The sequence below is a fragment of the Cydia splendana genome, chromosome Z (assembly GCF_910591565.1).
Source record: "Cydia splendana chromosome Z, ilCydSple1.2, whole genome shotgun sequence".
Lineage (NCBI taxonomy): Eukaryota > Metazoa > Arthropoda > Insecta > Lepidoptera > Tortricidae > Cydia > Cydia splendana.
Genome location: NC_085987.1, coordinates 738,932 through 765,787, shown reverse-complemented (window position 1 = coordinate 765,787; position 26,856 = coordinate 738,932). Strand labels below are relative to the sequence as shown.

General features: G+C 37.3%; 1 protein-coding gene and 1 long non-coding RNA gene across 2 annotated transcripts in view; one reads left to right on the top strand and one right to left on the bottom strand.

Annotated features, from left to right (window-relative positions):
• The window catches only part of LOC134804374 (homeobox protein MSH-C-like), a 28,817-nt gene extending 3,578 nt beyond the window's left edge, over nucleotides 1-25,239 (bottom strand). The window contains exon 1 of the mRNA XM_063777409.1: nucleotides 25,109-25,239. Within this exon, the coding sequence (XP_063633479.1) occupies nucleotides 25,109-25,175 (67 nt within the window). The 5' untranslated portion in view covers nucleotides 25,176-25,239. The remainder of the gene's footprint in view (nucleotides 1-25,108) is intronic.
• LOC134804392 (uncharacterized) overlaps nucleotides 3,267-26,856 on the top strand; it is a 309,273-nt gene continuing 285,683 nt past the window's right edge. Inside the window, exon 1 of the long non-coding RNA XR_010146115.1 lies at nucleotides 3,267-3,285. This is a non-coding gene — a long non-coding RNA (uncharacterized LOC134804392). The remainder of the gene's footprint in view (nucleotides 3,286-26,856) is intronic.

Below are 26,856 nucleotides of genomic sequence, written 5' to 3'. Positions count from 1 at the left end.
AGCTTGTACTCAGATGGGACATTAGCAAAGTCCCCAGTGAACTAGGAACTTCCTTATTTTCGAAGTCAGTTAAAAAGAGAGCACTTCAATGCAACAGAAAACCTTTCCCAAAATCCACCCCTAAAAACCGTTCTTAACCCTCATTACTTACCTAAACTCAAACGTACCCGCCCTCATTCACCATATTTACTACAGCGCCATCTCTCACAAAAGCGTGTAACAACAAAGAGCTGACACTCGAGTACAAAGGCGGGAATTTAAAAAAGGAACGACCATAGACACGGTCTCTCTTCTCTAATTAAGCCCGCGGGCTGCCTGAATGGTGTTTTGCGCGCGAATCTTCTGTATGGCGTCTTTTAATTTGTGTAAAAGTGTAGCACGGCCTGCATGCCGAGTAATGGTCTTTATAATTTCTTTTATGAATGCTCCCTGTTTTTCTTTTAGAAAGGGATGGCAATGGCGTACAGCAATCAACGATGTGTCTATAGGTTAAAACGCGATGCAAAAACTCACTCTTCGTGTGATAGAATGAGACGACTGATTAGTAAAACAGTAAAACGTATTTATGTGTGCTTTTCCTCCTACGAGTGAGTGCTAAGAAACGATATAAAGCTGCTATAATGGGGAACCATAATAAGGTACTTAATTTGTAGCATAAGGCCTTATCCGCCTTATAGTCACTGGTGTTCACTTAATTATACGGCAAATGATGATGATGGAATTTCCTTTTGCAGAATTGCTCCTTTTGACTCACAGATTGATTTACGAAGGGGAGCCAATCGAAACTTTTGATGCAAAATTTTGACTTAAGGGGGAGTGCCCCCCGAAATTTGTAAAAAATAAAGTCTTGCTATGTGGTCAAGTTTGGTATAATTTTCGTGTAACTCAAGGATGCTAAATTCGTTTCTGATATTTAATTTATGGGACTAGAAATGAACCTATCAAAAACTATGGTAATGACAAATGGCAAGGAGCGAACCATAACGGTAGGAAATGAGCCATTGACTTATACAAAACAATACATATACTTAGGAAAACAGATAAGTTTTAATAAAATGAACAACGAGTTAGAAATTGAACGGAGAGCACAAAAGACCTGGAACAAATACTGGCAGCTAAAAGAAGTATTTAAGAGTAACATGCCGGTCAACTTGAAGACTAAAGTCATGAATACATGCTTATTACCTTGTCTGACATACGGCTGTCAGACGTGGAGGTTTACCCAAAAAGCTATGGAAAAGTTAAGGACTTGCCAGCGCGGAATGGAGCGTAGTATGCTAAACATCAAAAAAATACAAAAGATTAACCATACAAAAATAAGACAACACACAAAGAGCATAGATGCTCTCAGCTATGCCAAAAAACTTAAATGGAGGGCAGGCCATGTAGCACGTATCCAAGACAGGCGCTGGACAGTAAGGGTAACGTCATGGAAGGGACCTCTAGGAAAAAGAGGGAAAGGAAGACCCACTATGAGATGGCAAGATGACGTTACCAAAATTGCCGGGCCAAATTGGATACAAGTGGCCAAGGATCGAGATACATGGAGGGCTTTGGAGGAGGCCTTCACCTGTGAACACGGGGTTCTTGAATAACTATTTAAAACATAAATAAAATAGGTATGTAAACAATTTTTAATATGTTTGTCGGAGCCTGACACCAGAAAGACGTATTGCAGCGTTATAGTTCATTATTTTAGACGCCTGTATAAAATCGATTAGCAATGTTGAGCTACGTATTATTTGGTTGTAACAAAATAAATGAAGTTGTGTAGTAACTCCGTCTATTGGAGCATTGTTGAAATAAAGTTGCGTAGATAGTAACGCCATCTATTGGCGTGTTGTTGAACTAAGATGACAGGTAGAAGGCTTTGGAACGTCGAGAGGTTTCTCTCGAGTGAGCGTAGGCACGAGTTGGCGTTTTTGTCGGTATGTTGGTAGACTGGTCGAGCAGGTTTGCCAACTTGACTGAGGCGGGAGCGGAGAGGCTCCGCCGCTGGTAGTTCTTCTTGATCGGACCGCGCTAGAGATCGGACGTACTCGTTAGCCAACCTCGTGCCTAACTCGCTACGTTCCTGAAGGCTTATACCTAAAGGATTATTCTGATAGCTTATAAAATCCCGCGTTCTTTAACCATTTAGCTAAGTGTTTTATTTCAAGTGTTATTTTGATTTCTTATGTTTCATTAGAAGCTTACTTTTGTGAAATAAAGAAATGATGTGTTATGTGTTGTTTTAACTTGTTTTGAAAAGATTTGTCCCTCTGAGTTTGTTGCCGGTCCCATATAGGGCTAAATCTTCTCATGTTAGAGGCGTAGGGTTGGAGCCGGCCTAGTTTGACTTGAATAAAGATTTAAACGGTTTCTTTTTACTTTCATATCGCTCCCTTGAGTTAAACATAGCAATTAGTTCTTTTAAACATTTAGTACTGAAGTATAGTAGGCACTAGTATGGTTGACGAGTCCTAAGGTTTATTTCATGCACTGGTAGCATGGTAGCATACTGGTTTAGCTGTGAAGTAATACATTATCGTACTACCCCACGCGCCCATCGCCTTTGAGACCATCCGTATTCGACATGTTCAAGAAATAAAAGGCTTTTTATTTTATTTTATATTATTTATTTATTTAATTTATACGGTTTCATATAAATAATTTAAATAAAATGAAAAATAAAAAAAATCTATATTTTTTTTCTAATAAAACCCGATATTGTTCTTATTTTAATATGCACACAAAAAATAAAAATTTCATGAAAAAGCCCTACTATTTCTCGTTATAAAAAGTATACATATGGCATATTTATTTTACATTAATGTGACCAAAAAAAATTAAATGTAGACCTACTTTCGACTACTCATTGAACAAGATACAACGATGTGAGCTACAGCTTAGCAATTTATGATGATGAGATCCCTTTTTATTATACATAGTGAGTCCTTAGAACCCTTAGATCATTTTAGGAAGGAGATCCACCTTGATTTTTGATACAGTCGGGATGAAAGGTGGGGTGATTTTTCCCATACAATCATAAATTTACGCAAGCACCTGTTTAGGTTTCTGCAATAAGTTTGATGACATTTTCGAGTAAATCAAAAGACAGAAATCATTTAGGTAATTTAATATTCAAAATACAAATTAATAATGTAAATATTGACTAATATTTAAATTATTTTCCTCCGTATAGCTACGTCCCTTAAATCGGATTACGTTGTGCACTGAGCATAAGCAATGTTAAAGAGTATTTACAAATATATTAGGCAGTAAAATTTTTAAATACGAAATAATGTAACTATTAGTCCATTTCTCTTTTTTTTTCTTTTAATTTACTCGATAATGACACCAAACTTAATGCAGAAACCTGTTTAGATGCTTTCATAAATTTATGATTGTATGGGACAAATCATCCCCACCCTTTCAAGCACACCGCACCAAAAATCAAGGTGGCTCCCGTTCCTAAAATGATTTAAGGGTTCTAAGGACTCACTATGCTAAAGGGTATCTCATCATCATCAAACGCCGTAATTCTCATAGCTGTAGCTCATATCTTTGTATACTATTTAGTGAACTGGTGATCGAAAGTAGGTCTACATTTAGTTTTTTTTCTCTATATTTTTAGACATAAATACGCCATGTGTATACTTTTTATAACGAGGAATAGTAGGGCTTTTTCATGAAATTTTTATTTTTTGTGTATATATAAAAATTAGAAAAATTTTGGCATTTATTCGAAAAAAAATATAATATTTATATATATTTTTTTCATCTTTTTCAAATTATTTATATGAAACCGTATAAATGAAATATCAGAAATGAATTTAGCATCCTTGATTTACCCGAAAATGATACCAAACTTGCGCACATAGCCAAACAATTTTTTTTACAAATTTCGGAGGGCACCCCCCCTTAAGTCAAAGTTTTGCATCAATAATCCGGTTGGCTCCTTTTCCTAAATCAATCTGTGAGTAAAAAGGAGCAACTCTGCAAAAGGAAATTCCATCATCATCATTTGCCGTATATCACACTTTTATGTCGTGAGCGCCACGGACTATTAGGAGTCAGAAATAAAACTCAGTCAACCAAATAATTTCTACTTGAGTAAGTTTATAAGCATTAAAAGTTAATGCTGATTAGCAAAGTCATATTTTGGTTTTAATTAATATGGATTTCTGCAAAGTAACGCCTGAATCTATTCACTATAAAGTCGTTTTTTGATAAAATAAAGAACGAAAATGGTGAAATTTTAATTCAGAATAAAAGGCGAGTTCACCGAAAATGGTCACTGATGAATAATTCAGACATTCAAAAACAACTGACGCTTTTTGGGGTTCCGTATTGAGCAATCCGTCTTATTAAATGGGTCGTACCATGGACCATGGGTCGTACATAAGTTTTTGACAAAATGGAAATTTTTAATACACGTTCATATTGGCGACTGCATTTTACTCCTTCAAAGTATTCGAGTCGTCAAAACAAATAACAATTCATGAGCCTGGATACTAGTAATATTATACCAGTGGCTACCGGAGCACCCCAGATCCTTCTCCAGGATCCATTAGATCAGCTCGATTGTACCAAATTATTATACGTATTGTCATCTGGATCACACATGTACTGTACCTAATTGCAAAGTGCCATATCAATATGACTACAGATGTACCATAGACCGGGGTGACTTTCAAATGCAGGGGCGACTTTAAAATTCTAGTTTTTAAACCATAATATATATTTATGCGAGATTTTTTACAGTAGGTGAATATGAATATACCTATAGTAATCTAACTAGTTACAGGAACATTTTCTGTAAATAATGAATAATGGTAATTCTATGGCCGTTTTAAATCTATCAAAGTAACCCCAAATTTTCCAAAGTCACCCCGGTCTACGGAACCTAGTGCATAATTGTTTGCCATCGTATTAGCACGGAAACGCACGAACGTGTCAGAACGCACGAACGTGTCAGTCAGTCTCAGTAGGTAAAATAAGTGCTGAGGTTGACAGAAGTAGCATACCAAATACGAACGTTTCCGACAAAATACGATGGCAAACAATCATTACTTATAATTATGTACTACATCTGTAATTAAAGTTTTGACTTGAAAAAATGAACCGATACCTATTGGTGAAATTAATAAAAGAGTGTTTAAAATGATTATTTCTGCACGGTCCAGCCGTCTTCCAAAAATCAGTGAACATACTCGTAGTACACAAAAAAACCGGACAATTTAAGTGCGAGTCGGACTCGCCCACTGAGGGTTCCGTACTTTTTAGTATTTGTTGTTATAGCGGCAAAATTCAAAGGTGTATGTGAAGTCCCCAATCCGCATTGGGCTAGCGTGGGGACTATAGCCCAAGCCCTCTCGCGCATGAGAGGAGGCCTGTGCCCAGCAGTGGGACGTATATAGGCTGAAATGATGATGATGATGTTATAGCGGCAACAGAAATACATCATCTGTGAAAATTTCAACTGCCTAGCTATCACGGTTCATGAGATACAGCCTGGTGACAGACGGACGGACGGACAGCGGAGTCTTAGTAATATAGTTAGGGAGGCGAATAGGGGAATTTTCGGCAATACTCGAGCGTGGCAGTTTAAGATATGAGAGATACCTTAGACCTAATAGAATAACCTTGTAAAGTATTTAGCTCTATATGTAGTGACGCGCGCCTAGGATAGACGATCAGATTAGTAAAAAAAAATGGATAGTCTGAAATACTCGAGCGCCTCAGATTAAGATATTGGGGGTTGATTTTAGTGTTTAAAGACTAAATTTAACTAATCTGACGATAAGTCCTTGACGCCGCCGAGTTATAGGGTCGCGAACTTGTAAAAAAAAAACGTTAATCCGGCATTCTCGAGCGCGATTTTTTTATTTTTTATTTTGAAGAATATAATCTAAAACTTACTAAAAATACAAAATCTGCCGGTTTCCGCATGACCGGAAGTGTGGAGGAGCCATTTCGTCTTCCTAAGAACGCGTTGCGGCATATAAGTCGCGAACGATACATTTTACAAAAAAAAGTTTAAATAAACAAAAAAGGTAATTTTATTTTACACAAAAAAGGTCTCTTTACATTTTTGTCCAAAGTTAAAACTTTTTGACTTGAAGCATCATAAAAACTCAAACTCCCGGTTTTTTGAGTATATCTCGAAAACTGAGGGTGTTAAAAAAAATTGATATGAAATAACGATGATTAAATTATGTGACTTTTATTATATATCATAATTTTTTTTTTTCTAAAGCTTCTCGACAATTTTCGTGGACTCGGAAAAAGTTACGCGTATCTGTATACAAAAGTATTATTAACATGTACAGTTTCATGTATGTATATTATTCAATAGGCTGTTGATCCTCAAATTGTTTTTTTGGCGTACCGTAAGTTCCCCGTTTTATCAAGGAGAAAGAAAGGAAAAAAAGAAACCAAAAAACCTTTTTCGGTCAGATTAAGAGAACCCACCAACATTTTTGTCAGATTAAAAAAATATGCTTTCAGGATACCGAGATAAACCTCCCCTATGAAAATCTGACGCGCTCGAGTATTTCAAAAAAATTTCTTTTTTTTTTTTGCATTTTCAAAAATTCATCGTAACTTATCGTCACGCCGAAATCGTCAGTTTTTTTAAAGGAAGCTTCCTTGGGGCCTACTTAACACCCCTTCCGAAAATCTGACGCGCACGAGTAAATTTTTTTTTTTGCATTTTTGACTACTTTATATGCCTACCCCCACCACGCAAACCGGCAGATTAGTATACCGTTGTTATCAGAGGCACTCGGGGCATACGTAGTATGAATATCTGACGCGCTCGAGAATGCCCAAGTAACTGTTTTTTTTTAACATTTTTGAAAAACCGTACACGCCAAACCCACCGCTAAAATGGTTTTTGCCATACGAGCTTTTCTTTTCGAAATTATTTTATCTTTCGATTTTGATAGGTCTCGACGGCGCCGTTGAATTACGCCATTTAGCTACCTCGCCTCCCTAACTAATAGGGTCCCGTTTTTACCCTTCGGGTACGGAGCCCTAAAAACAAGAACCCAACGAATTATGACAAGTTCCTCCTAAATTTTGATGTCGGATACAAAACCTACTTTTCCAAGTCCCCGCTAAGGGTGTATCGTTATACGTGTTTAGACAGGCGGATTAAACACAAGATGTCATTATCGTGGAGGGCCGCGGATTGCGAGTGTGGCCTCTTGAGGCCTCGGAATAAATACTTGGCGGCGGAGAGGCACGTTTAGACGTGAGCCGGCTTTTCTGGGCCCGATTACTCGCGGGAAATTATTTTGTGCCATATATTTATTTATTTTATTGTTCTTTACATTTTACTATATTTTTAGGGTTCCGTACCTAAAGGGTAAAACGGGACCCTATTACTAAGACTCCGCTGTCCGTCCGTCCGTCCGTCTGTCTGTCACCTGGCTGTATCTCACGAACCGTGATAGCTAGACAGTTGAAATTTTCACAGATGATGTATTTCTGTTGCCGCTATAACAACAAATACTAAAAACAGAATAAAATAAAGATTTAAGTGGGGCTCCCATACAACAAACGTGATTTTTGACCGAAGTTAAGCAACGTCGGGCGGGGTCAGTACTTGGATGGGTGACCGTTTTTTTTTGCCGTTTTTTGCATTATGGTACGGATCCCTTCGTGCGCGAGTCCGACTCGCACTTGCCCGGTTTTTTTTATTTAATAGTACAACGAAAAAAATTAATAAAAACACTTACCTAATTAATAACTTTTAAATAAAAATTTGCCCTAAATCCTGGTTGCTTGGTAGGGTTACCAAAAGGCTGGCCGCATTGCCCCACTGGATCGCAATGCTGGTCCGCTGAGCGAAATATTGGCCAGCCCTCAGGTCACCAGAAGCCTCTATAAGGCGCTTTGACAGCGGTAATGTAAAATTTCCATGAAAATATCACTTTTATAATGACACTCACACTACCTCACAATATTCTGTTCAAGATGGTGCAAGTTAGTTTAGACGCCCCTATTTCAGCACGGTGACAGGTGCGACAATTGTCGACATCACTGTTACTGGTGTCACAGGCCTCCATAGGCTACGGTAACCGCCTACCATCGGACGGGCGGTGTGCCTGTTTGCCACCAACATGTTAAAGCCTGACCAGTAATATATGATCATTGTCAAGAGGGCGCTGTTATTCTCATGTATAGGATGACAGTTCAGTATAGTATGAAAAAATTAGTTCCAGTGAAATTCCGCAACGTGGCGCGTGATCATATATTCCTGGTCAGGCTTTAATAAAATAAAAACTCCATTATATCGCCAGTTAATAAGTACTTATTTTGCGAAGCTAATAACAATTGTCACAAGAAACACGACAATTGTCGGTAATTCTTGACAGCAAATGAGTTCTGTGTCGGAATTTCGTAGCCTATGGAGGCCTGTGACGTCATTAACAGTTACGTCGACAATTGTCGCACCTGTCACCGTGGTGAAATAGAGGCCAGGATGTTGCGAATATTCGCGTCCGCATCCGCCACCGCGGAACTTCCGCATTATTTTCAACATCCGCATCTGCATAAAATCGATGCGGAGCTTATGCGGATGCGGATGTCGAACAAGTCGGTACAGGAACGTCTTAGCGGCGGCGTAAGTGCTAGGTAATTTCATCATTACCTATAACGAAATCATCTAGATCCAGAAAAGTCGGCCAAGTTACTGTTTATTAAATATAACGCATCTATATTCTTGCTCAAATACTAAACGTTCCGTTTTTTTTTATAAAAAATACTAAGAATGTAATATTTAACGTTTTTTAAGTACCTAATCTTGACATCCGCTTCCGCATCCGCGGATGTCAAAAAATCTGCATTCGCAACATCCCTTAGACGTTTAGACGGACTCTATGTAGGTTAGGGTTGCCAACCGTACTATATTATATAGTATTGTACTATATTTTGGCTCTCTGTACTATGTACTTTTGGAAAAATATATAGTACGCTAAAATACTATATTTCCGATTAAACGTATATTACACTCATGTTTAGTATTTTATCTGAAAGTACTATATTTTTTTGGAATGTACTATATTTTTATTCCTTATTCTGGAATATACTATATTCCACCAAAAAAAAGTTGGCAACCCTAATGTAGGTACCTAACCTATTCTAGTAATCACATGAAATGAAATGCACTTGTATTACGGCTTGATGGTATATTTATATTATCTTCTATTGAAATAACAGCGTAAAATCGTCGTCATTATTATAATAATGAAACGCCTATATTCGTTTGAAAATTAACTTTCCGAACAGGAGAAATGAAAAACTTATAACATGCCTCTTTTATCTCAGGAGTTAACAGTGGATTGTTGTACTTATAATTTAAAAAAGTTCAAAACTCTCTGAATTAGTACGAGCAAGAATAGTTCGTCGCAAAAGAGGACGTAAACATAAAACTTATTTTATCATTTGCTTTCCTTCAAGCGAAATGAGACATTCAATTTACTGTGAATAAACTGAAACGAAACAAAACCAGGTCGAGTTCTTCGTGAATAGTTTTGTGTGTTTGCTTATAATTAACATCAGGTTTTTAATTAACCTCAGTAGGTACTTAATTGGGTTTTGGTTGTTTATCTAATTGACAGTATTTCATAGACGCAAAATTAAAAAATAAAAATTATTTTTAACTTGTGACTTCGTGCTCTTCGTAAACAATCAATGTGCGGTATCCGTGTTGTCCGTGTGATATCCTTCCAACAAAACATAACTTTATATTCCCAATCACTTAAAAACAAAGAGAGATATTCTTCAAACCTTCACACACGTCAATAGTGCATTAATTGCTACTGACTTATGCCTACACACCTCCACCACTTTACACAAACAAACTCCCAACTCCTCCCTCGATTAACACAAGGTCTATAATCCTATAAATCAGCTGTATAATAAAATTGACGAATATAACAAGACACAGCAGGCCACCCTCGAATGCGCACGCGTCAGACACGCGTCCGCCATTTTGCATTGTTTAAAAAGGTCCGAATTTAAAATAAAAAGTGTGGCGGTTAAGACGTTTTATTTAAAGTATTTGTTAGATTTTGAATTGACATTGGAATCAATGGGATGCAATGATCGGTGAATGGTTTTTAAGTTGTTTTATTTGTTGGTGATTAGTTTGTGATGTTGATGAATAAAACTTGATTGTTAAGACAAAAAAAAATGATTCGCTTTGATGAGCCGGATGTTCTTTGTAGGTATGTCTATTCTACACATGCAAAAAAATAAAAGATTTAACTAATTATTTAGTAATTAAAGCCAAGATATCAAAAAATATTAGAATAAATTAGACACTATTTTCGATGTAAAGAAAATGAACCAGTCGGTAAAGTGGATCATTCAGGGCAGTGGACAATTTGGAGAACTAAAAAATATAGGAAACCATTCAAATCAGGAAAATGCCATTAAGAAAGCTTTCGATACCTATACGGTTTTAAAATAACTGGTTGACTAGTGGAGAATGCCAGTAGGCATTAAATCCGCCATTGTCGAATTATTCATGTTTTGTGCGATCAATTTTAAATAAATAAATTTATTAAAACATCATCAATCGACACTACAAACAGTAATCATTGACATCCCACTCCGTCACGGTGTGGGGTCACAAATATTATCCTTCCAAATTTGTTGTAATCACCCAGTAATGGGATGACCCCCGGCGCTATTGTGCCGAGGCCCCCGCGGTCTGGCGCAACACGACCCGAATAATTTTGATCCTTTGCAATTAACTATGCTTTGCAAACGTTTAACAGGCCTAACTATTCGAACGTACACTGACATCTAAATGATGTCATTCAGTTATTTTCTATTTCGCTCGTATTCGTCCGTACAGGCGTAGGTCCGTACAGGATTGTGGCGAGCGAGGCATCATTCTAATATTATTCTGATGTCAGTGTACGTTCGAAGAGGCCTATAAATTAACTTCATTTTCTACCTTTTGTTATTCTGCTGCTTAGGGTCCCGTAATGCCTCTGCTACCCTCTACTGTCTATCCGTTTTTACGCGAGTTGTATTTTACTTGATTTATAGACCCGTTAAACTTAAGAACATATGAGGTTTTGTCATACATGTATAGTACAAACAGCAATACTCTTAACTGCCTTTTGTAATAAGGAACAGTCAGTTAACAGTGTTTGCGATGGTACTGCCGTGAAATTTTGCACATGTTAGTAATATTCAGCCTATTATCTAGCATATATGTAGAACTGAATCAAAAGATGCAACTATGATCATTGAACTATTATTACTAACGTATAGAACCGGCACAGAGAACCAGTATTTGCGCCACGAGCTGATGTTGTTTTGACATCAAACCATAGAAGCGGAGCGTGAATCTAGCGACCTAATCGTTTTGGTTGCGTGGTACAGGTTGCGATTGCTACAATTTCATTGTTTGCTATGATACGCTCGTTTACGTTTACTTAACATAACAACGAAAACAACAACAACTTGACTGTGTAAGCAAGTATCAAGATGGCGCAGTGGACTCGTTAAGGCGCGCCACAGGGACAATCATCCCTCTTACAACTAAACACTCATGTAACGAGCCCTTTGTCAACTCGTTTGCTGAGGTTTCATGCCTTTATTTGTCAATTAGCATATATTTGAAAAATATTGCTTAAAAGTTTAAGTAACAGTGGAAGTATTCAGCCATCAAACTTATACAGTATCTATCTACCCAACTAAACCCATAAAAAAAAAAAAAACAAAAAAAAAAGTTCCTTGTTTAATAAAATCGGCGTCAATATTTTTTTGTTTTACAAGGGGGCAAAGGTTATAGTTTAAGCTCGTGCTAATTGATACCAGAGCAAGAAAAAGGTTCCAAAATTAAACTACAATCGAAGCGAGTGGTTCGAAAAGTGGATTCTTTGGCGTTGACAGGGTTTTAAGGCGGGGGTTAAAACAAATTTTGCTCCCGAATTAAGCACGAACATTTTTCGACAACTCAAGGAAAAGGCTTATTATTAACCGGGCAACTAAAATGTTAAATAGGAACTTTCACTGGGCATATAATAATATGATTGGGCTGTGCATTAATATTTTAGCGCCAATAAATTTATATTAGCCTCAAATTTAAGCATCATATTATTAAAAAACTGACAGCAAAATCAAGTAACCCAAAAAAATTATAGGGAACTTGAACTAATAGGTTGAACTTGAAGTAATACAATAACCAAAAACTAGGTATAATTAATATTTAAAATCGATTCTTGGAAAGTAGTTAAATACGAATACACGTTTTTGAGCATTTGTTGGTTACAAAATATTTTATTTTTAACATGGATCTGATTTGATTGACTCTAACTACATTAATTAATTCTGTTCAACATAAAATTATATCTTAGCAAACATTGTGCTTAGTTGGCGAACAGTTTTCATAAAAATTGTGACCATATTAAGACTCAAAATATTCGCATGTCATGCCGAATATTCGGCGGCCGAGCGAGGGGCCGAATATTCGGTATTCGGCCAAATTCACTATTCGGGGTATCTCTAGTCAGTACATTACTTATAGTCGAAATTCCTAATCATGAACCACCTAATGGCCATTTAATTACTAATTTCAATAGTTATGACGGTGTTCTGCAAGAGTCAAAAGATAGGTGCGAAGACGAGCGAAGCGAGGAGGAGTGTGTTAGGTTGACCGTGTAGTGACCAATCAAAATATTATAAAAGAACTTAATTTTTTTAATTGATAGATAGCCGTTTTCTTTTTAAAATATGCTTCGTAAATGGTCTCCAATATAATAATTCAGTTGCCAAATAAATATTTAGTACCTGCCTAAAAATAAACAAAAGCTGTAACGGCATTAAAATGTTGTCTTATATTGATATATTTTAAGGTTCTCTTTTTGTTGCCAATCTATTCATTATAGTACCCATTTCTATTTTTTTAAACTACTCAAATTCGATTAATTATTAAATACGTGCCCAAGGAAAATACTAACTGTAAAATATTGAAATAAAATTCAAACGTAGAAATTAAATATAAAAATACTATTTTGCGTTAAATTTCCCGTCATTAAAATGTTTGAGCTGTCATTTTTTTCAATGCTCGTCTCTGTCCGTAGCGCTACGTTGTAGCGCTAAGTTCCTGTTTCCCATCTCATCTTCCGTTACATCCGGCCCGATTCTAACAATGCTTATAAGAAATCACAGCGATACTGTACCGATCTGTAAGTGTCAAAAGCGACATTTCTTCAACCAAAAAACGTCACTTTTGACACTGAGAGATCGGTATCATACCGCTGTGACTTCTTATAAGTATTGTTCGAATCGAGCCGAATATTCCCTGCCAGCGCGAGCTACGTGCTATGAGCGTAGCCGATAACACGGGATAAGCCAAAGGTACAGATGCAGTGCATACCTACCTAATTGTTTTCCATCCTATTTTTTCGGAATATGTACATCTGTATGTAAAAAGTGCCCATGATCAGAGAACCTAGCCGGTCCCTGGCAGTAGTGGCAGTGAATGTAGAGTTAGACCAAGAAAAGTCTGCAGCGATTTTGATAGCCCACGCAGTGCAAGTGTTATTAATACGTCATAATTTCATAGAAGTTTGACGTTTAACATAACATTTGCACTGCGTGGGCTATCAAAATCTCTGCAGACTTTTCTTAGTCTAACTCTATTAACGCATTTAACTGCCAGCGCGTGCTACACACTACGCGATTTTGAATTATTACTTAGCTTAATAATTTAATTAATACTTTAATTTTTGACATCCCCAGTTTCCATGTTCTAAATACAGTTATAAAATTAACATGTTTTTGTGTCTCCTGTAAAGGTGGTTTTTTTTAATATAGTGGATTTTTCAGGCGCACGGATGGGAACTATATACATTTGAACGGAGAAGCGGTCGTCCCCTTTCCTCATAAAATGCCCAAAGTCTCAAACAAACACAGAATCATCTTTTCATCATACGGTACGTGTCTCCCGTTCAGTATTTTATCTAAACAAGAAGTGGCCGTACAAGAAAAATAAAGAAGGAATATAAATAATATAAATATGTTAGTAGTTAGTATATATCCTACTGACTGCGCCATGTAGTATATTTAATAAAATAATAAAACACTTGAAAACTTGTTCTTGTATTATTTTTGTAGTAGGTAGCTTCTTAACTTCGAGCAACACCGGCTTCCGATACATCGGAAGGGAGGGGCCCAAGCGATATCTCACCGTACAAATCTTTCTGCCATTTTTCGCGGGGGGAAAGGTGCACACAGTCGCACTTCTCACACACTTACATACAAAATCCAATCTGTAATGACGACATAAATACATAGAAAATGACACACGTCAACAACAAATCTTGCAAACCTCGATCTCTTTTTGTGTACGGACGAGTGACAAGTGTCACAACACGTACACTAACACATTTTCGTTGAAGTATGTTATTGTATTCTGAGAGATGAGAAGTCGGATTTGTCGCTCGACCGATCCGCAATTTCTACTGAGCGAGCAAAATCGATAAATCTAACAACAACATGAGACTAAAATATAATAATTGTGTTTGAACGTAATTAAACGTATGATATGTAAAAAATATTACATGTGAAATGTAACACTTTCTTTTTGTAAATTTGATGTCCCCGACCTCTTTTTATAACAAAAAACCGAGCAAACAGGCATTTTTGTGCAGCAGTGTTCACGCGCGCGTCTGGACTCGGTCTAGTGAAAAATCCAAGTGCAACTAGTTTTATTACCCGCGCTAGATTAGATTGACGCGCTAATCTTGTACCTCGGCAGAGGGGAAATAGTGCGAATGCCGCCTCCCAAGCTTCTTAATATTAATAAAATTACAATTATATTGTTATACAGCACATCGGTCTGTCTAGTTAGTCATGAGATAACTATTTTAAGAGTGCGTTCATAAACGGCACTCCGCTCTCTCTATAAAATATATTGTCCCGTAACTTAACATCTTGTTTGGAACAACACATCTATAGATCTCTTAAAACCCAAGTTTTTCGAAGTCGCCAAACTTAACCCGTCGGCCATTTTTCGACTTCACTGTAACGAGGCCATTTCCGAAGGGTTATAGGCGCCGTGTGTTCTGTATGGACGCACGACGTTTTGCCTCCTCGACCGTGGACGACACTCGAGTGGGTTGTTAGTTTGTAGTTTTCTAAGTTTTCGCACGTACAGTCGCCATCAGATATATCGGGGCAGCGAAGGTGTTCAAAAATATCTGAGCACGCGCTCTAGCGCCCTGACAATAGAGGCGTGAACAGATGTTTGTGAGCACCTCGGCCGCTCCGATATATCTATCCGACAGCACTCTTGACTGACCATCGGTGAGCCCTATGTCTTTGGAATAAGGTTTACTTATTATAGTATTTTATGGTGGAGTCAGTCGCTGTTAGTTAAACATTAAAATGTACTTCGGACACTTTCGAGTGGGCGCGTCGGCCTAATGTACGCTTCAGTTCAGGTAAAATTAGCTTACTGTGTTATTTATTATGGAACCATGTACCGAGTTAGTGTTGAGAAAATAGTGTTGAACAGGTTGAACTGGAGTCGGATTCTTATTGAACAACTTGGAACGGTTTTGATACGACCTTGACGATTGTCTTGGTGATTGGCGCGCATCCCATTTCGCTCGGACTTGTTCTAAATGTTTACCTACTTAGGGGGGTATTCCACCTACCCAATTTCTTTATCCGATGTGTATTGCGTCTCACATTTTGCTTAATGAGAGAGTGAGACGCAATGACATTGGACAAAGAAATTGCACTGATGAAATACCACCCTTAGTGTGAGCGGGGCGCCCGCGCGAATGACAGCTATAACTGATATGATTCCAATTCCAATATCATTCTAATATCGGTTTGATGTCAGTGCACATTCGAATTGGCCTGAGAGCGTATTATTAGCACCCTTTTGTAACATCCTTAAAAAAGCATTCCATACATACACATGTAACTGAGCACATGAAAAAACTAAATAAGATTCACCGTAACTAATGAAAAATGCATGGAAACTAAAAATTAGCATGCCGGATTAAACAATTAGGTCCTAATGTATGCGACAGTGTAAGGGCGACCGCACACTTGCAAATTGGCGGCTTATTAGGGCCCCTGCATACTTGAACACGTACGTGATATGCTGATGAGGGCTGAGAGGTTTTGGGAGCACATAGTTATGTTAGGTGCCGGCAGGATCGGGCAACGTCGGATACCTATACAGGGTGGAACGTCACGAAAGACCTTCCCGGAAATATAGCGTCGTTTAAGTGATATAGAATAGATTAGTAAGGGCCAGAATCATGAATGAAATAAAAATTAAAAATAACAAATTTACTACTTTTTAACTGTGGTGATAACCCTATACCATAGTGTGGTCAGATTAAAGCATGATTAAAGGAATCGCTGTCGGGAAAACTCGGCGATTATCAACGTTTATTTCCGAGCGTTGACGTAATCACACTAATGCATGAATGACGCATAAATATGTCAAATACTTAAATTCATGAAATAAGTGCGAAAATATTAATATCAATTAAGATCTTTATTAGTTTTAACCATATCTAACAGTATGTTCACATTCACATACGGCGTTCAAATGTTCCTCCATCTCTTACAATGCATGATGCAGCCCGTGGCAGAGTATGAGATAGTGTATGCACCAAAGACATATGTAACTTCGTATATGACAGTCGTTTTCCAAAAAAAACGCATAACCCAGCACGTAACTTCCGACAAAGAGACACACTTTTACATCCACGTGCACACTGCGCACTTTTTAGAAAAAGCATTTTTAGTATGGCTGTAAACTTTTTTAACAAACTACCAGAATCGGTACAAACTTTACCGATTAACAGATTCCGCAATACGTTGAAAACTTTATTGAAAACCAAGTGCTACTAAGACATAAACGAATATTTAAATGACAGCGAACTTTTTTGATGTATGTAAGTAATTTATTATCTATTATATTGTAACTCATGAGCTACACCGCCACTCACGTTAAATATTTGTATGCCTCATATGGCCAAAAGTGGAGCACTTAATTATATGTATGTAACACCTGTTTGTATCATTACCTGCTTTTCGACAAATAAATGAATTGAGTGATTGATTGATATAAGATGAATAAAGTCTAAGAAATCAAACGTGCCTCGAAAATCAAGAAAAAGTCATTCTCGGATAGATGGCGCACACACCTTTGGCCTAATATGCTCGGCTAGATGGCGTGACGACACCGTTTCATATTTAACAATTTTAACACATAGATATCAGTGAATGACCATGGGTCAAAATGATATAAAATAATAAAATCATTTAATCATATACAACGTGTCCCAAAATTCAACGATAAGCTGGCACCAGAAGATGGACCTGGTCATGACTACTCGAGGAAAAAAGATAAAAAAATATATCTCAATTATTTATGGAATTACAAAAAAAAATGAAAATCGACACCCCTAATGGTATTTTTAACGACCATGTCTGCAATTATTAATAAATTTCAGTTTATTTTTTTGTTTCGGCAACCTTAGTAGCACTGCTATCCACCACAACCCTTAAAAATACCAGAATACATGTAGTTTTTACACAAAAATTAATCAAAATTAGTTATTCCCTAAAATTTTAACTTTCGGTCCACTTTCACTCATCGTTGTGTACAAAAAAAGTACTGGCACTACTATGGCAAGTATTTTAGAAAGTGGACGCAACTAACCAAGATTCCAAAATGGTATAATACTCTAGGAAAACTAGGCACAAATTAAAATAAAAAAATTCTAAACAAGAACCGACATTTTTAAATATTAGACTAATCACTTTTAAAAGGGGTTTTTGTAACAAAAAGCAGCGCGCCACGTACGTTGGGCTACCCACGACGCTTAAAGTATGAGGGCGCCGAAGGCGCCCGGTTATGGAACGCGTACAGCGCGCCACTTTTGTTTTTTTTGTGAAAATCCGCACCTGATGAGACAAGACAACCCCCAATATCAATTTAAGATTAACTTATGGACGGGCATATTAAATGGAAAAGTAATTGGGCCCTTTGAGTTACAAGGAAACTTGAATGACGATAACTATTTGAAATTTTTGCAAAACAATTTGCCCGACTTATTAGAAGACGTACCTTTACGTGATTTACAAAACATGTGGCTTCAAAATGATGGTTGCCCAGCTCACTATGCCCGTAATGTGCGAGAATACTTAAACCAAGAGTACCTATCCAGGGATTTGGATCGGGCGACTTGGTCCTATTTTATGGCCTCCCCGTTCGCCCGACCTAAACCCCCTGGACTTCTTCTACTGGGGTTGTCTCAAAGATAGACTATACTCAAAACCCATTGAAACATTGGACGAGCTTCGCCAAAGAATCACACAGGCTGCGGATCATATCAATGGTAGAAGATATGTACGACGAATCAAACGATTATTTTTAAAGCGATGTCGTGTCTGTATTAATGCCGGTGGCAGGCAATTCGAACATTTACTCTATTTTTTTATTTTAGTTTGTGCCTAGTTTAATACTCCAGGAAAACTAGGCACAAAATAAAATAAAAAATTAGAGTAAATGTTGCGGGCGAACGGGGGGGCCATAAGATAGGACCAAGTCGCCCGATCCAACGCCCTGGATACTCTTGGTTTAAGTATTCTCGCACATTACGGGCATAGTGAGCTCGGCAACCATCATTTTGAAGCCACATGTTTTGTAAATCACGTAAAGGCACGTCTTCTAATAAGTCGGGCAAGTCGTTTTGCAATAAGTTCAAATAAGTGAAATAACTATCGCCATTCAAATTTCCTTGTAACTCAAAGGGCCCCAATTACTTTTCCATTTAATATGCCCGTCCATAAGTTAATCTTAAATTGATATTGGGATTTGTCTTGTCTCATCAGGTGCAGATTTTCACAAAAAAACTAAAAGTGGCGCGCTGTACGCGTCTTAAAACCGGGCGCCTTCGACGCCCTCATACTAAAAGAGTCGGGCATAGGTAGCCCGACGTACGTGGCGCGCTGCACGCGGTCCAAAGCCAGGCGCCTTCGACTTTCTCATACTAAAAGTGTCGGACGTAGCCCGACGTACGTGGCGCGCTGTACGTGTTGCAAAACCGGGCGCCGAAGGCGCCCTCATACTAAAAGAGACGGGTGTAGCCCGTCGTACGTGACACGCTGTACGCTTACGAAAGCCGGGCGCCCTCGGCGCCCTCATACTCTAATCGTCGGGCGTAGCCCGACGTACGTAGCACGCTGTACGTGTTCCAAAACCGGGCGTTTTTGGCGCCCTCATACTTAAAGCGTCGAGCGTAGCCCGAGTTACGTGGCGCGCTGCTCTTTGTTACAAAAACCCCTTTTAAAAGTGATTAAATCAACATTTAAAAATGTCGGTTCTTTTTTTTTTGATTTTTATTTTTATTTTGTGCCTAGTTTTCCTAGAGTATTATATCATTTTGGAATCTTGGTTAGTTGCGTCAACTTTCTAAAATACTTGTCATAGTAGTGCCAGTACTTTTTTGTACACCACAATGAGTGAAAGTGGACTGAAAGTTAAAATTTTAGGGTAGTTTTTCCCTAAAATTTTAACTTTCAGTTTTTTTCAATTTTAACTTTGATTAATTTTTGTGTAAAAACTACATGTATTCTGGTATTTTTAAGGGTTGTGGTGGATAGCAGTGCTACTTAGGTTGCCGATACAAAAAAATAAACAGAAATATTTTTTAAAATTGTAGACATGGTCGTTAATTCCATTAGGGGTGTCGATTTTAATTTTTTTTTTGTGATTCCGTAATAAATTGAGATATATTTTTTTATTTTTTTCTCGAGTAGTCATGACCAGGTCCATATTCTGGTGCCAGCTTATCGTTGAATTTTGAGACACGTTATAGATACATTTTTTTGATTATTTTATACGTTTTCATTTTGAGTTTTAGTCGTGTGTCGATAGATGGCAGTAAATTTACTATGACTACAAAATTTACTATGGCAGGACCCCTCTATACTATCTATTCTCTTTGGTATGCACTAACCTTTGGATTTCGTTCAAAATAGGTACCGCATTAGTTCTTCTAGTCTAGCCGCCAGTTGATCAACACATCACCCACGTTTGTTGGTCATTCCGAGCTGGTTCGTGCTACAATGGGCTGATTATGTCAGCAATCGAAATGTCGACCAAAAGCACGTAAAATCGTCCTACGCCCAGTCTGATGCGTCCTACGCCCAGATATGTTTCCCTATGTATAAGAATCAGCCGCATTATAGTTGCATGTCGCGTATGATAAAAGCTAATTTAAACAATCAACAAAGGCATTTTTAGCTAATATGACATTAGGTAAGGTTAATGACAATTACATTCTAACCATAGTGTTGATTTCAACCACGCAAAGAGGTTCGTTAACTATAGGAAATGCAATTAATTAAGTAGGTATTTCATATTTCTCATGCACGTTTTAAACCAAAATAATAATCAAACACAATTATTACATGAAAAAAAAAACCTGTTCAACCTGGGCACGGTTTCAATTTATTCGAAAACAATTTTATGAAACATGTCAAACCTTTTTATTACTCCAGGTAAACATAAGAGTTCATGGTAAAAGAGGTTAAGATATAATTTTTTATGACGATTGTGTACTTTTGAGTGATTGTCAATGTCACCATTTGTACTGTTTATTATCGTTAGTACTATTTAATATTGAGAAATGACATACATACTACACCCAAAAACTAAACAAGGGGAGCCACACGCTTAGAATCGCTTACATAAATCCTGCGACGATTCTTACCGAGTAGCCAGAAGACCTATGAAAACCTACCTAAGGGGCAAAACTTAACATACCTGTCGTCTAACGATTGTTTACAAGTAAGTTCATTGACCCTATCACCTGTTAGGGTTTAAACAAAGTAGTTTTTTGCATGGATGTTTAAAAGGCCATAATTTAGAAACGGTTGCCCATATTAACATAGTTTCTATGGAGAAAATATAGAGCTAAGGCTAAACTATCTCCCATTTCCGGAAAAGTCCGTCGTCAGATTCCACGCTGTATATTATGGTTGCCGTTCTGCTGCTACGAGTAAATGCGCGAGCAAAGCGTCTACATTTCAGCTTGGTAAAAATGCTTTCGCGTCTTTAGCTGATCTCCCATACATGAAACATTTCTCTAATAATTTTGTGAAGACTTTCGATAATTTATAAGGTTGTTTTTTCGTTCGTTTTGGAAATACATATTTCAAAATGGCGGAGCCATGGTGCTTCGCGAGGTCTAGAGCTTACAATGCCATCTAGTAAAGTACTAATAAATGGCGTAAAAATAGGTAAATTAAGTACTTGTCTTTACGAAAGCAACTGCCACCTGAGCTTTCAACTCTTAGGAGAAACTAAGTCAGTTTTCCGTAAACAAGTTCTGAAAAACTAATTGGTTAAGGTACGAGCCGCGATTCGAACCATGACGTCCACTTTCATAAACGCACGTGAACTAGGGTATCGCTATATTTTTTCTCCTATGATGGACTGTATGGCGCCATTACTTTTAGAACAAACCGAAACGAATGAAACTTCAAATATTATATTACACTAAACTTAATCCTGCCGTCGGGCCTACATTGTGGCCGACATTGGCACCGACGTCGCGCCCGAGCAAGATTAAATAAATAAATAAATATTAGGGGACATCTTACACAGATCAACCTAGCCCCAAACTAAGCAAAGCTTGTACTATGAGTGCTAAGCGACTATATACATACTTATATAGATAAATACATACTTATATACATAGAAAACAGCCATGACTCAGGAACAAATATTAGTGTTCATCACACAAATAAATGCCCTTACTGGGATTCGAACCCAGGACCATCGGCTTCGCAGGCAGGGTCACTATCCACTAGGCCAGACCGGTCGTCAAAGATTGTTTTCCGTTTCTAGAAATATTTGACATGTAACAAATACTTCGTCTTATCAAAGACATATGTAACTCCGTATAAGATGAATAAAGTCTAAGAAAAAAACGTGCCTTGGAAATCAAGAAAAAGTCATTCTCGGATAGATGGCGCACACACCTTTGGCCTATGGTCGGCTAGATGGCGTTGACAACACCGTTTTATATTTAACAATTTTAACACATAGGTATCAGTGAATGAACATGGCCCAAAATGATATAAAAATAATAAAATCATTTATCCATGTATATAAATTTTTTCGGTACTTTTACGTTTTCATTTTGAGTTTTAGTCGTGTGTCGATAGATGGCAGTAAATTTACTGTGACTACAAAATTTACTATGACAGGACCCCTCTATACTATCTATTCTCTTTGGTCTTATTTAGCCAAAAACGTTTACCTATTTTAATGTTTGATATTTTTGGAATTTCATTCAACTATTTTTTACATGAAGAATGCGGAACAGTCCTCGTAAGTAACCGTGTACTTACTTGTATAAATACAAATTAAATTCGAGTTTTGAACTCATATAGAAATAAAAGAAAGTTCCAAATATTTCCCTGCTCCTTACGAGGTTAAGTAGTAGGTAGTCTGATGGCCGGTATCCGGCCGGATATTAAAATAATGGCCGGATATGCCGGATACCGGATAGTAACCGAATACCCGATGCATCTCTAATTTATTTATTTATGTTTATTGCACAGAATACAATCTAGTTAACGCACACAAAGCAAACTTAATGCCATAAGGCATTCTCTGCCAGTCAACCTTAAATTTTTAATAGTCATACAAACAGACAGATAGTCCTCCACGTCATCCGTCGGCGTTTGAATACGGAACCCTAAAATCACTTGATTTTGTAACACCGGTTACTATTTCCTATTATTTCCGGTAAGAGGAAATGTGATTATTACCTATTTTATAAACATGAATAATGGCATATCTTGGAAAAATAAATATGATGTCTTTTTTGCTTAAAATAGTTAAGCACTAATATCCTTTATATGTTGTATGGACGTGTTAAATATATATTATATACAATAACTTAACGTTATTATCAAGACGGAGACTTTTATTTTACCCAATTAAATGGGTAAAATATGAAGAAATTCTGAAGTAACAACGTGCGTTAGCTGTCGTAACATTTCATGTCCCAATCAACAGAACACATTCTAATAGGTAGTTACAATAAGCAATTAAAACTTAATTCAGAGGTAAAATGTCTACTTATTTTACCTACCTTTTAGATATTTTTGAACGAGCCTAAAAGCGACTACAATTGAACAGAAAGAAATGCAGTATTATAAGAATACTTATAATTATCTGTCGATTTAATTATTATTTGTTGTTCAGTAGAAACCGTTAATAAATAAAAATAAAATAAAAAAAGCCTTTTATTTCTCGCCAATATAACGTACAAACACATACAATTTAAATAATAAACACAAAAAGACATGCTTCATAAAAAGTCGCAGTACATTTCCATATGTCCCTATTCTATCATGCTAATACAAAAATGAAATACTCTTTCTCTGATGTTTTTCTTCAAAAGGTTACCCGATTTCGGATCGGACAATGTGAAAATGCTCTAACACTGTCTTGCCGCCATTTTACCTAAATCTGCATATTAATTATTAAACTTCTTATTACCTACAACTACATGATACGAGATTTTATTTTCCGTAATTGGTTATATAAATAGGTAACAGTCATCTATGTACATACATACATATCTATTACTAAAAATTTTCTTAGTCTGTGCGGAAATTTCTATCTAGCTAACTTTCTGCTAACTTTGTACCGACTTTTTCATTTGGTACAATAGGTAGGTACGTACAATTTTTGCGCAGAGTAAGCTTGGTCCAAATCTAGGTTAGTAACAAAAGGGGAAACAAATATGCTTAACTTCAATGTTCAACCACGAAAATGATAGTTGAAGAACACAAACTCAAATTAGATTGGTACTAGTAGAGTTAAACCCAGACAAGTCTGCAACGATTTTGATAGCACACGCAGTGCAAGTGTTATTTAAACGTCATAATTTCATAGAAGTTTGACGATTCAAATAACACTTGCACTGCGTGTGCTATCAAAATCGTTGCAGACTTATCTTGGTCTAACTCTACTTTTTGCTTCGTTAGTTTGAATTCGCTGCGCTGCAGTATTAGACTATTGCTATACCGGGTGTGGCCTGTAATATGAGCAAAAAATTAAACTGTAGGCTGTACTCCTCATACTGACCAACATTTGTTCAGCGACTTTTAAAAATAACTTGTGGTTTGATTTTTAATACACTTTAAAGTATATTCTAAGACGCAATGTATTGCGCATTTTGTTATGTTTAAGGCGTGACAAGCAACGTCAATCACAATGATATGGCGCGGCGATGGCGTCCATTGAAGATAATATTTATTTTGTATGAAAAATGGGGAGTCTAAATACTTCATAATTTTTAAAAGTTGTTGAACATAAGTGTCACCGTTTGAGGAGTACAATCTATAGATGTTTTAATTATTTGCTCGTGTTACAGGCCACTCCCGGTATGTACATAATAATTATAATTAAAACAAATGAGTAAGCGATGCAAATATACACAATTATTAGCACAGATATAAATATTTATTCAAGGTACAATTAAAAAATACTATGTAGGTACTCACTTTACAATTGAAACAATAGTATTTCTTTTACGGGGCACAAAGTTGTTTTTTAACTCCTGTGCTAAAATATTAATACCCGAGTCAGCGAAAGTATCCAAAATTCGAAAAGTGGAATCTTGAGCGTTGCGAGGGTTTCAAGGCAGATGGGTTAACAAACTTTGCTGCCGGCGAAACATAATATTTTTCACCACACCAACGCAAGGTAAAGAAGAGAAAAACTTTATAAATCTAATCCAAATGAAAGCAATTAAATATTTCTCATTCAAAATAATCATTTACAATTTCACCAGCCAACATGAGGAAACAACTCAATATTTGTATCAAATTACTTTGCCACTGTAGTGGATGAAGTGCAACTTTCTCATCAGTTATTGAAGAACAAAAAATGGCACTAGCTGGTGTGGTGAAATTTTGTTTACACTATATCTTGCCTTCTTTTGGTATATTTTTACCACATCTGTATATTACCTATATTTTAACTATACCTCTTCATCAAAGTTGGTTAGCAAATTATTAAAAACAAACTCACCCGCCACCGGCCGAAGAACATCTCCCAACAAATCTTTGATCAGAAATGATTTGTGGCTGTCCTGCATTCTGCTCAGTTAAAAACTTAACTTTAAAAAACCAAATTACATTGTCAATTACTCATACCTCCAATTACTCAAATGTCTTTTGTATTTGATTATTGATTAATGCAGTTACTTAATTATTTAAATAACTGTTATTTTTATTTGACTGTTCGCAGAATGCAACGAACCTCCCCGCGTACCCCGTCAAACTGTCGGCCATATCCAAAACGCAACCGACGCGAAAATTCTTTTCATTTAGCAACGCCCCTAACCGTCGTTACATACATTTTCTTGCGGTTTTGGGCCAAAACACCGCTTAAACGGGGCTTAAAGCGTGTTTAGCATGCGCGGGGCGCACGGGCGGGGCCACAAACTCCACCCTCCGCGCACCCACCAATAGGATCCCTCCAAAGTTTTGCGCTCGAGTGATTCTTGAGCATGCATTCAGCTATATCGAGTTGGTTAAAAGCTGTTCGAATATAAATCGAAAAGTTAGGGACCTGTACCAATTAAATTTATAGTGAGGGTCGACTTTTGTGGAATAAAATATGAGTTTTAAATTGTCTATGATTGGGAGTGAGTTTTTAAGAGCGTTCGAGTGCTCGGGGCTTAATGCGAATGTTAGAACAAAGTGATGTTTTGCTTTTTACTTGGTCTGCGTAGATTAGGGAGATGTAGGTATGCGTAATACCTATACCAAAACTTCTTCTAAAAAAAGTTAAGGACTTTCGAAACAACTACTGTCGATTTTGGTATACGGAGATGAAACTGAGTATTTCAAATCACCCTACTCTATCTTAATGTTGATGACAAATTTTATTGTTAAGTAGGTAGGTACATTTGACAAATTATTAACCTAAGATTTTTTAAATATCTATGTAGTTAAATGCACAAAGAATAAACACATACTTACTGGCTGTGTGTGTGTGTATTCACCTAATTTGATTACTTTTTGACCTTTTTGTCGATACGATACGATTTGAGATCTCAAATTTCTATTAGGTAGAATAAGAGCGTTTTCATATTGTCCGATCCAATACCGGATGTCGGAAGAAAGTAAAATGTAAGATATATGTGTTTCTCTGTATTTATACATGTATGTATGTATGCATTAAATAATTCATTACTTATTATTAAAATACTATAAATAACGCAACTACGGGGATGTAGGATTCTATATCCGATATCGGATCGGACAATGTGAAAAGCGTGGCGATTATGGCATTCACCCCCCATCTTGATGAGCACAATAAAACCACGGCCCCGAGGTTCCGGCGACCCCCGGTGCTCTGGCTATGGTAGCGGTCAGGGCATTAGCGGGGTCAGGGGTGCTAAGAATCTCCGGCAAAGATCCGGCTACCCGCCCCGACGACGACTGGCCCTGGTAACACACAACATACGCACTATGAGGACTGACGAAAAGATCTGCGAGCTGGAAGAGGAACTGAGCAGGTTACACTGGGACATTGTAGGGTTATGCGAAGTCCGTAGAGAGGGGGAGGACACGACAACCCTGAAGTCTGGTAACTTGCTCTACCACCGGGAGGGCGACCAACAGTCCCAAGGTGGTGTCGGGTTTCTCGTTCACAAGTCCCTCGTAAACAACATAATAACCATCGACAGTGTGTCGAGCAGGGTGGTATACCTAATACTCAGAATATCCAAAAGATATTCGCTGAAGGTCATTCAGGTATACGCACCGACC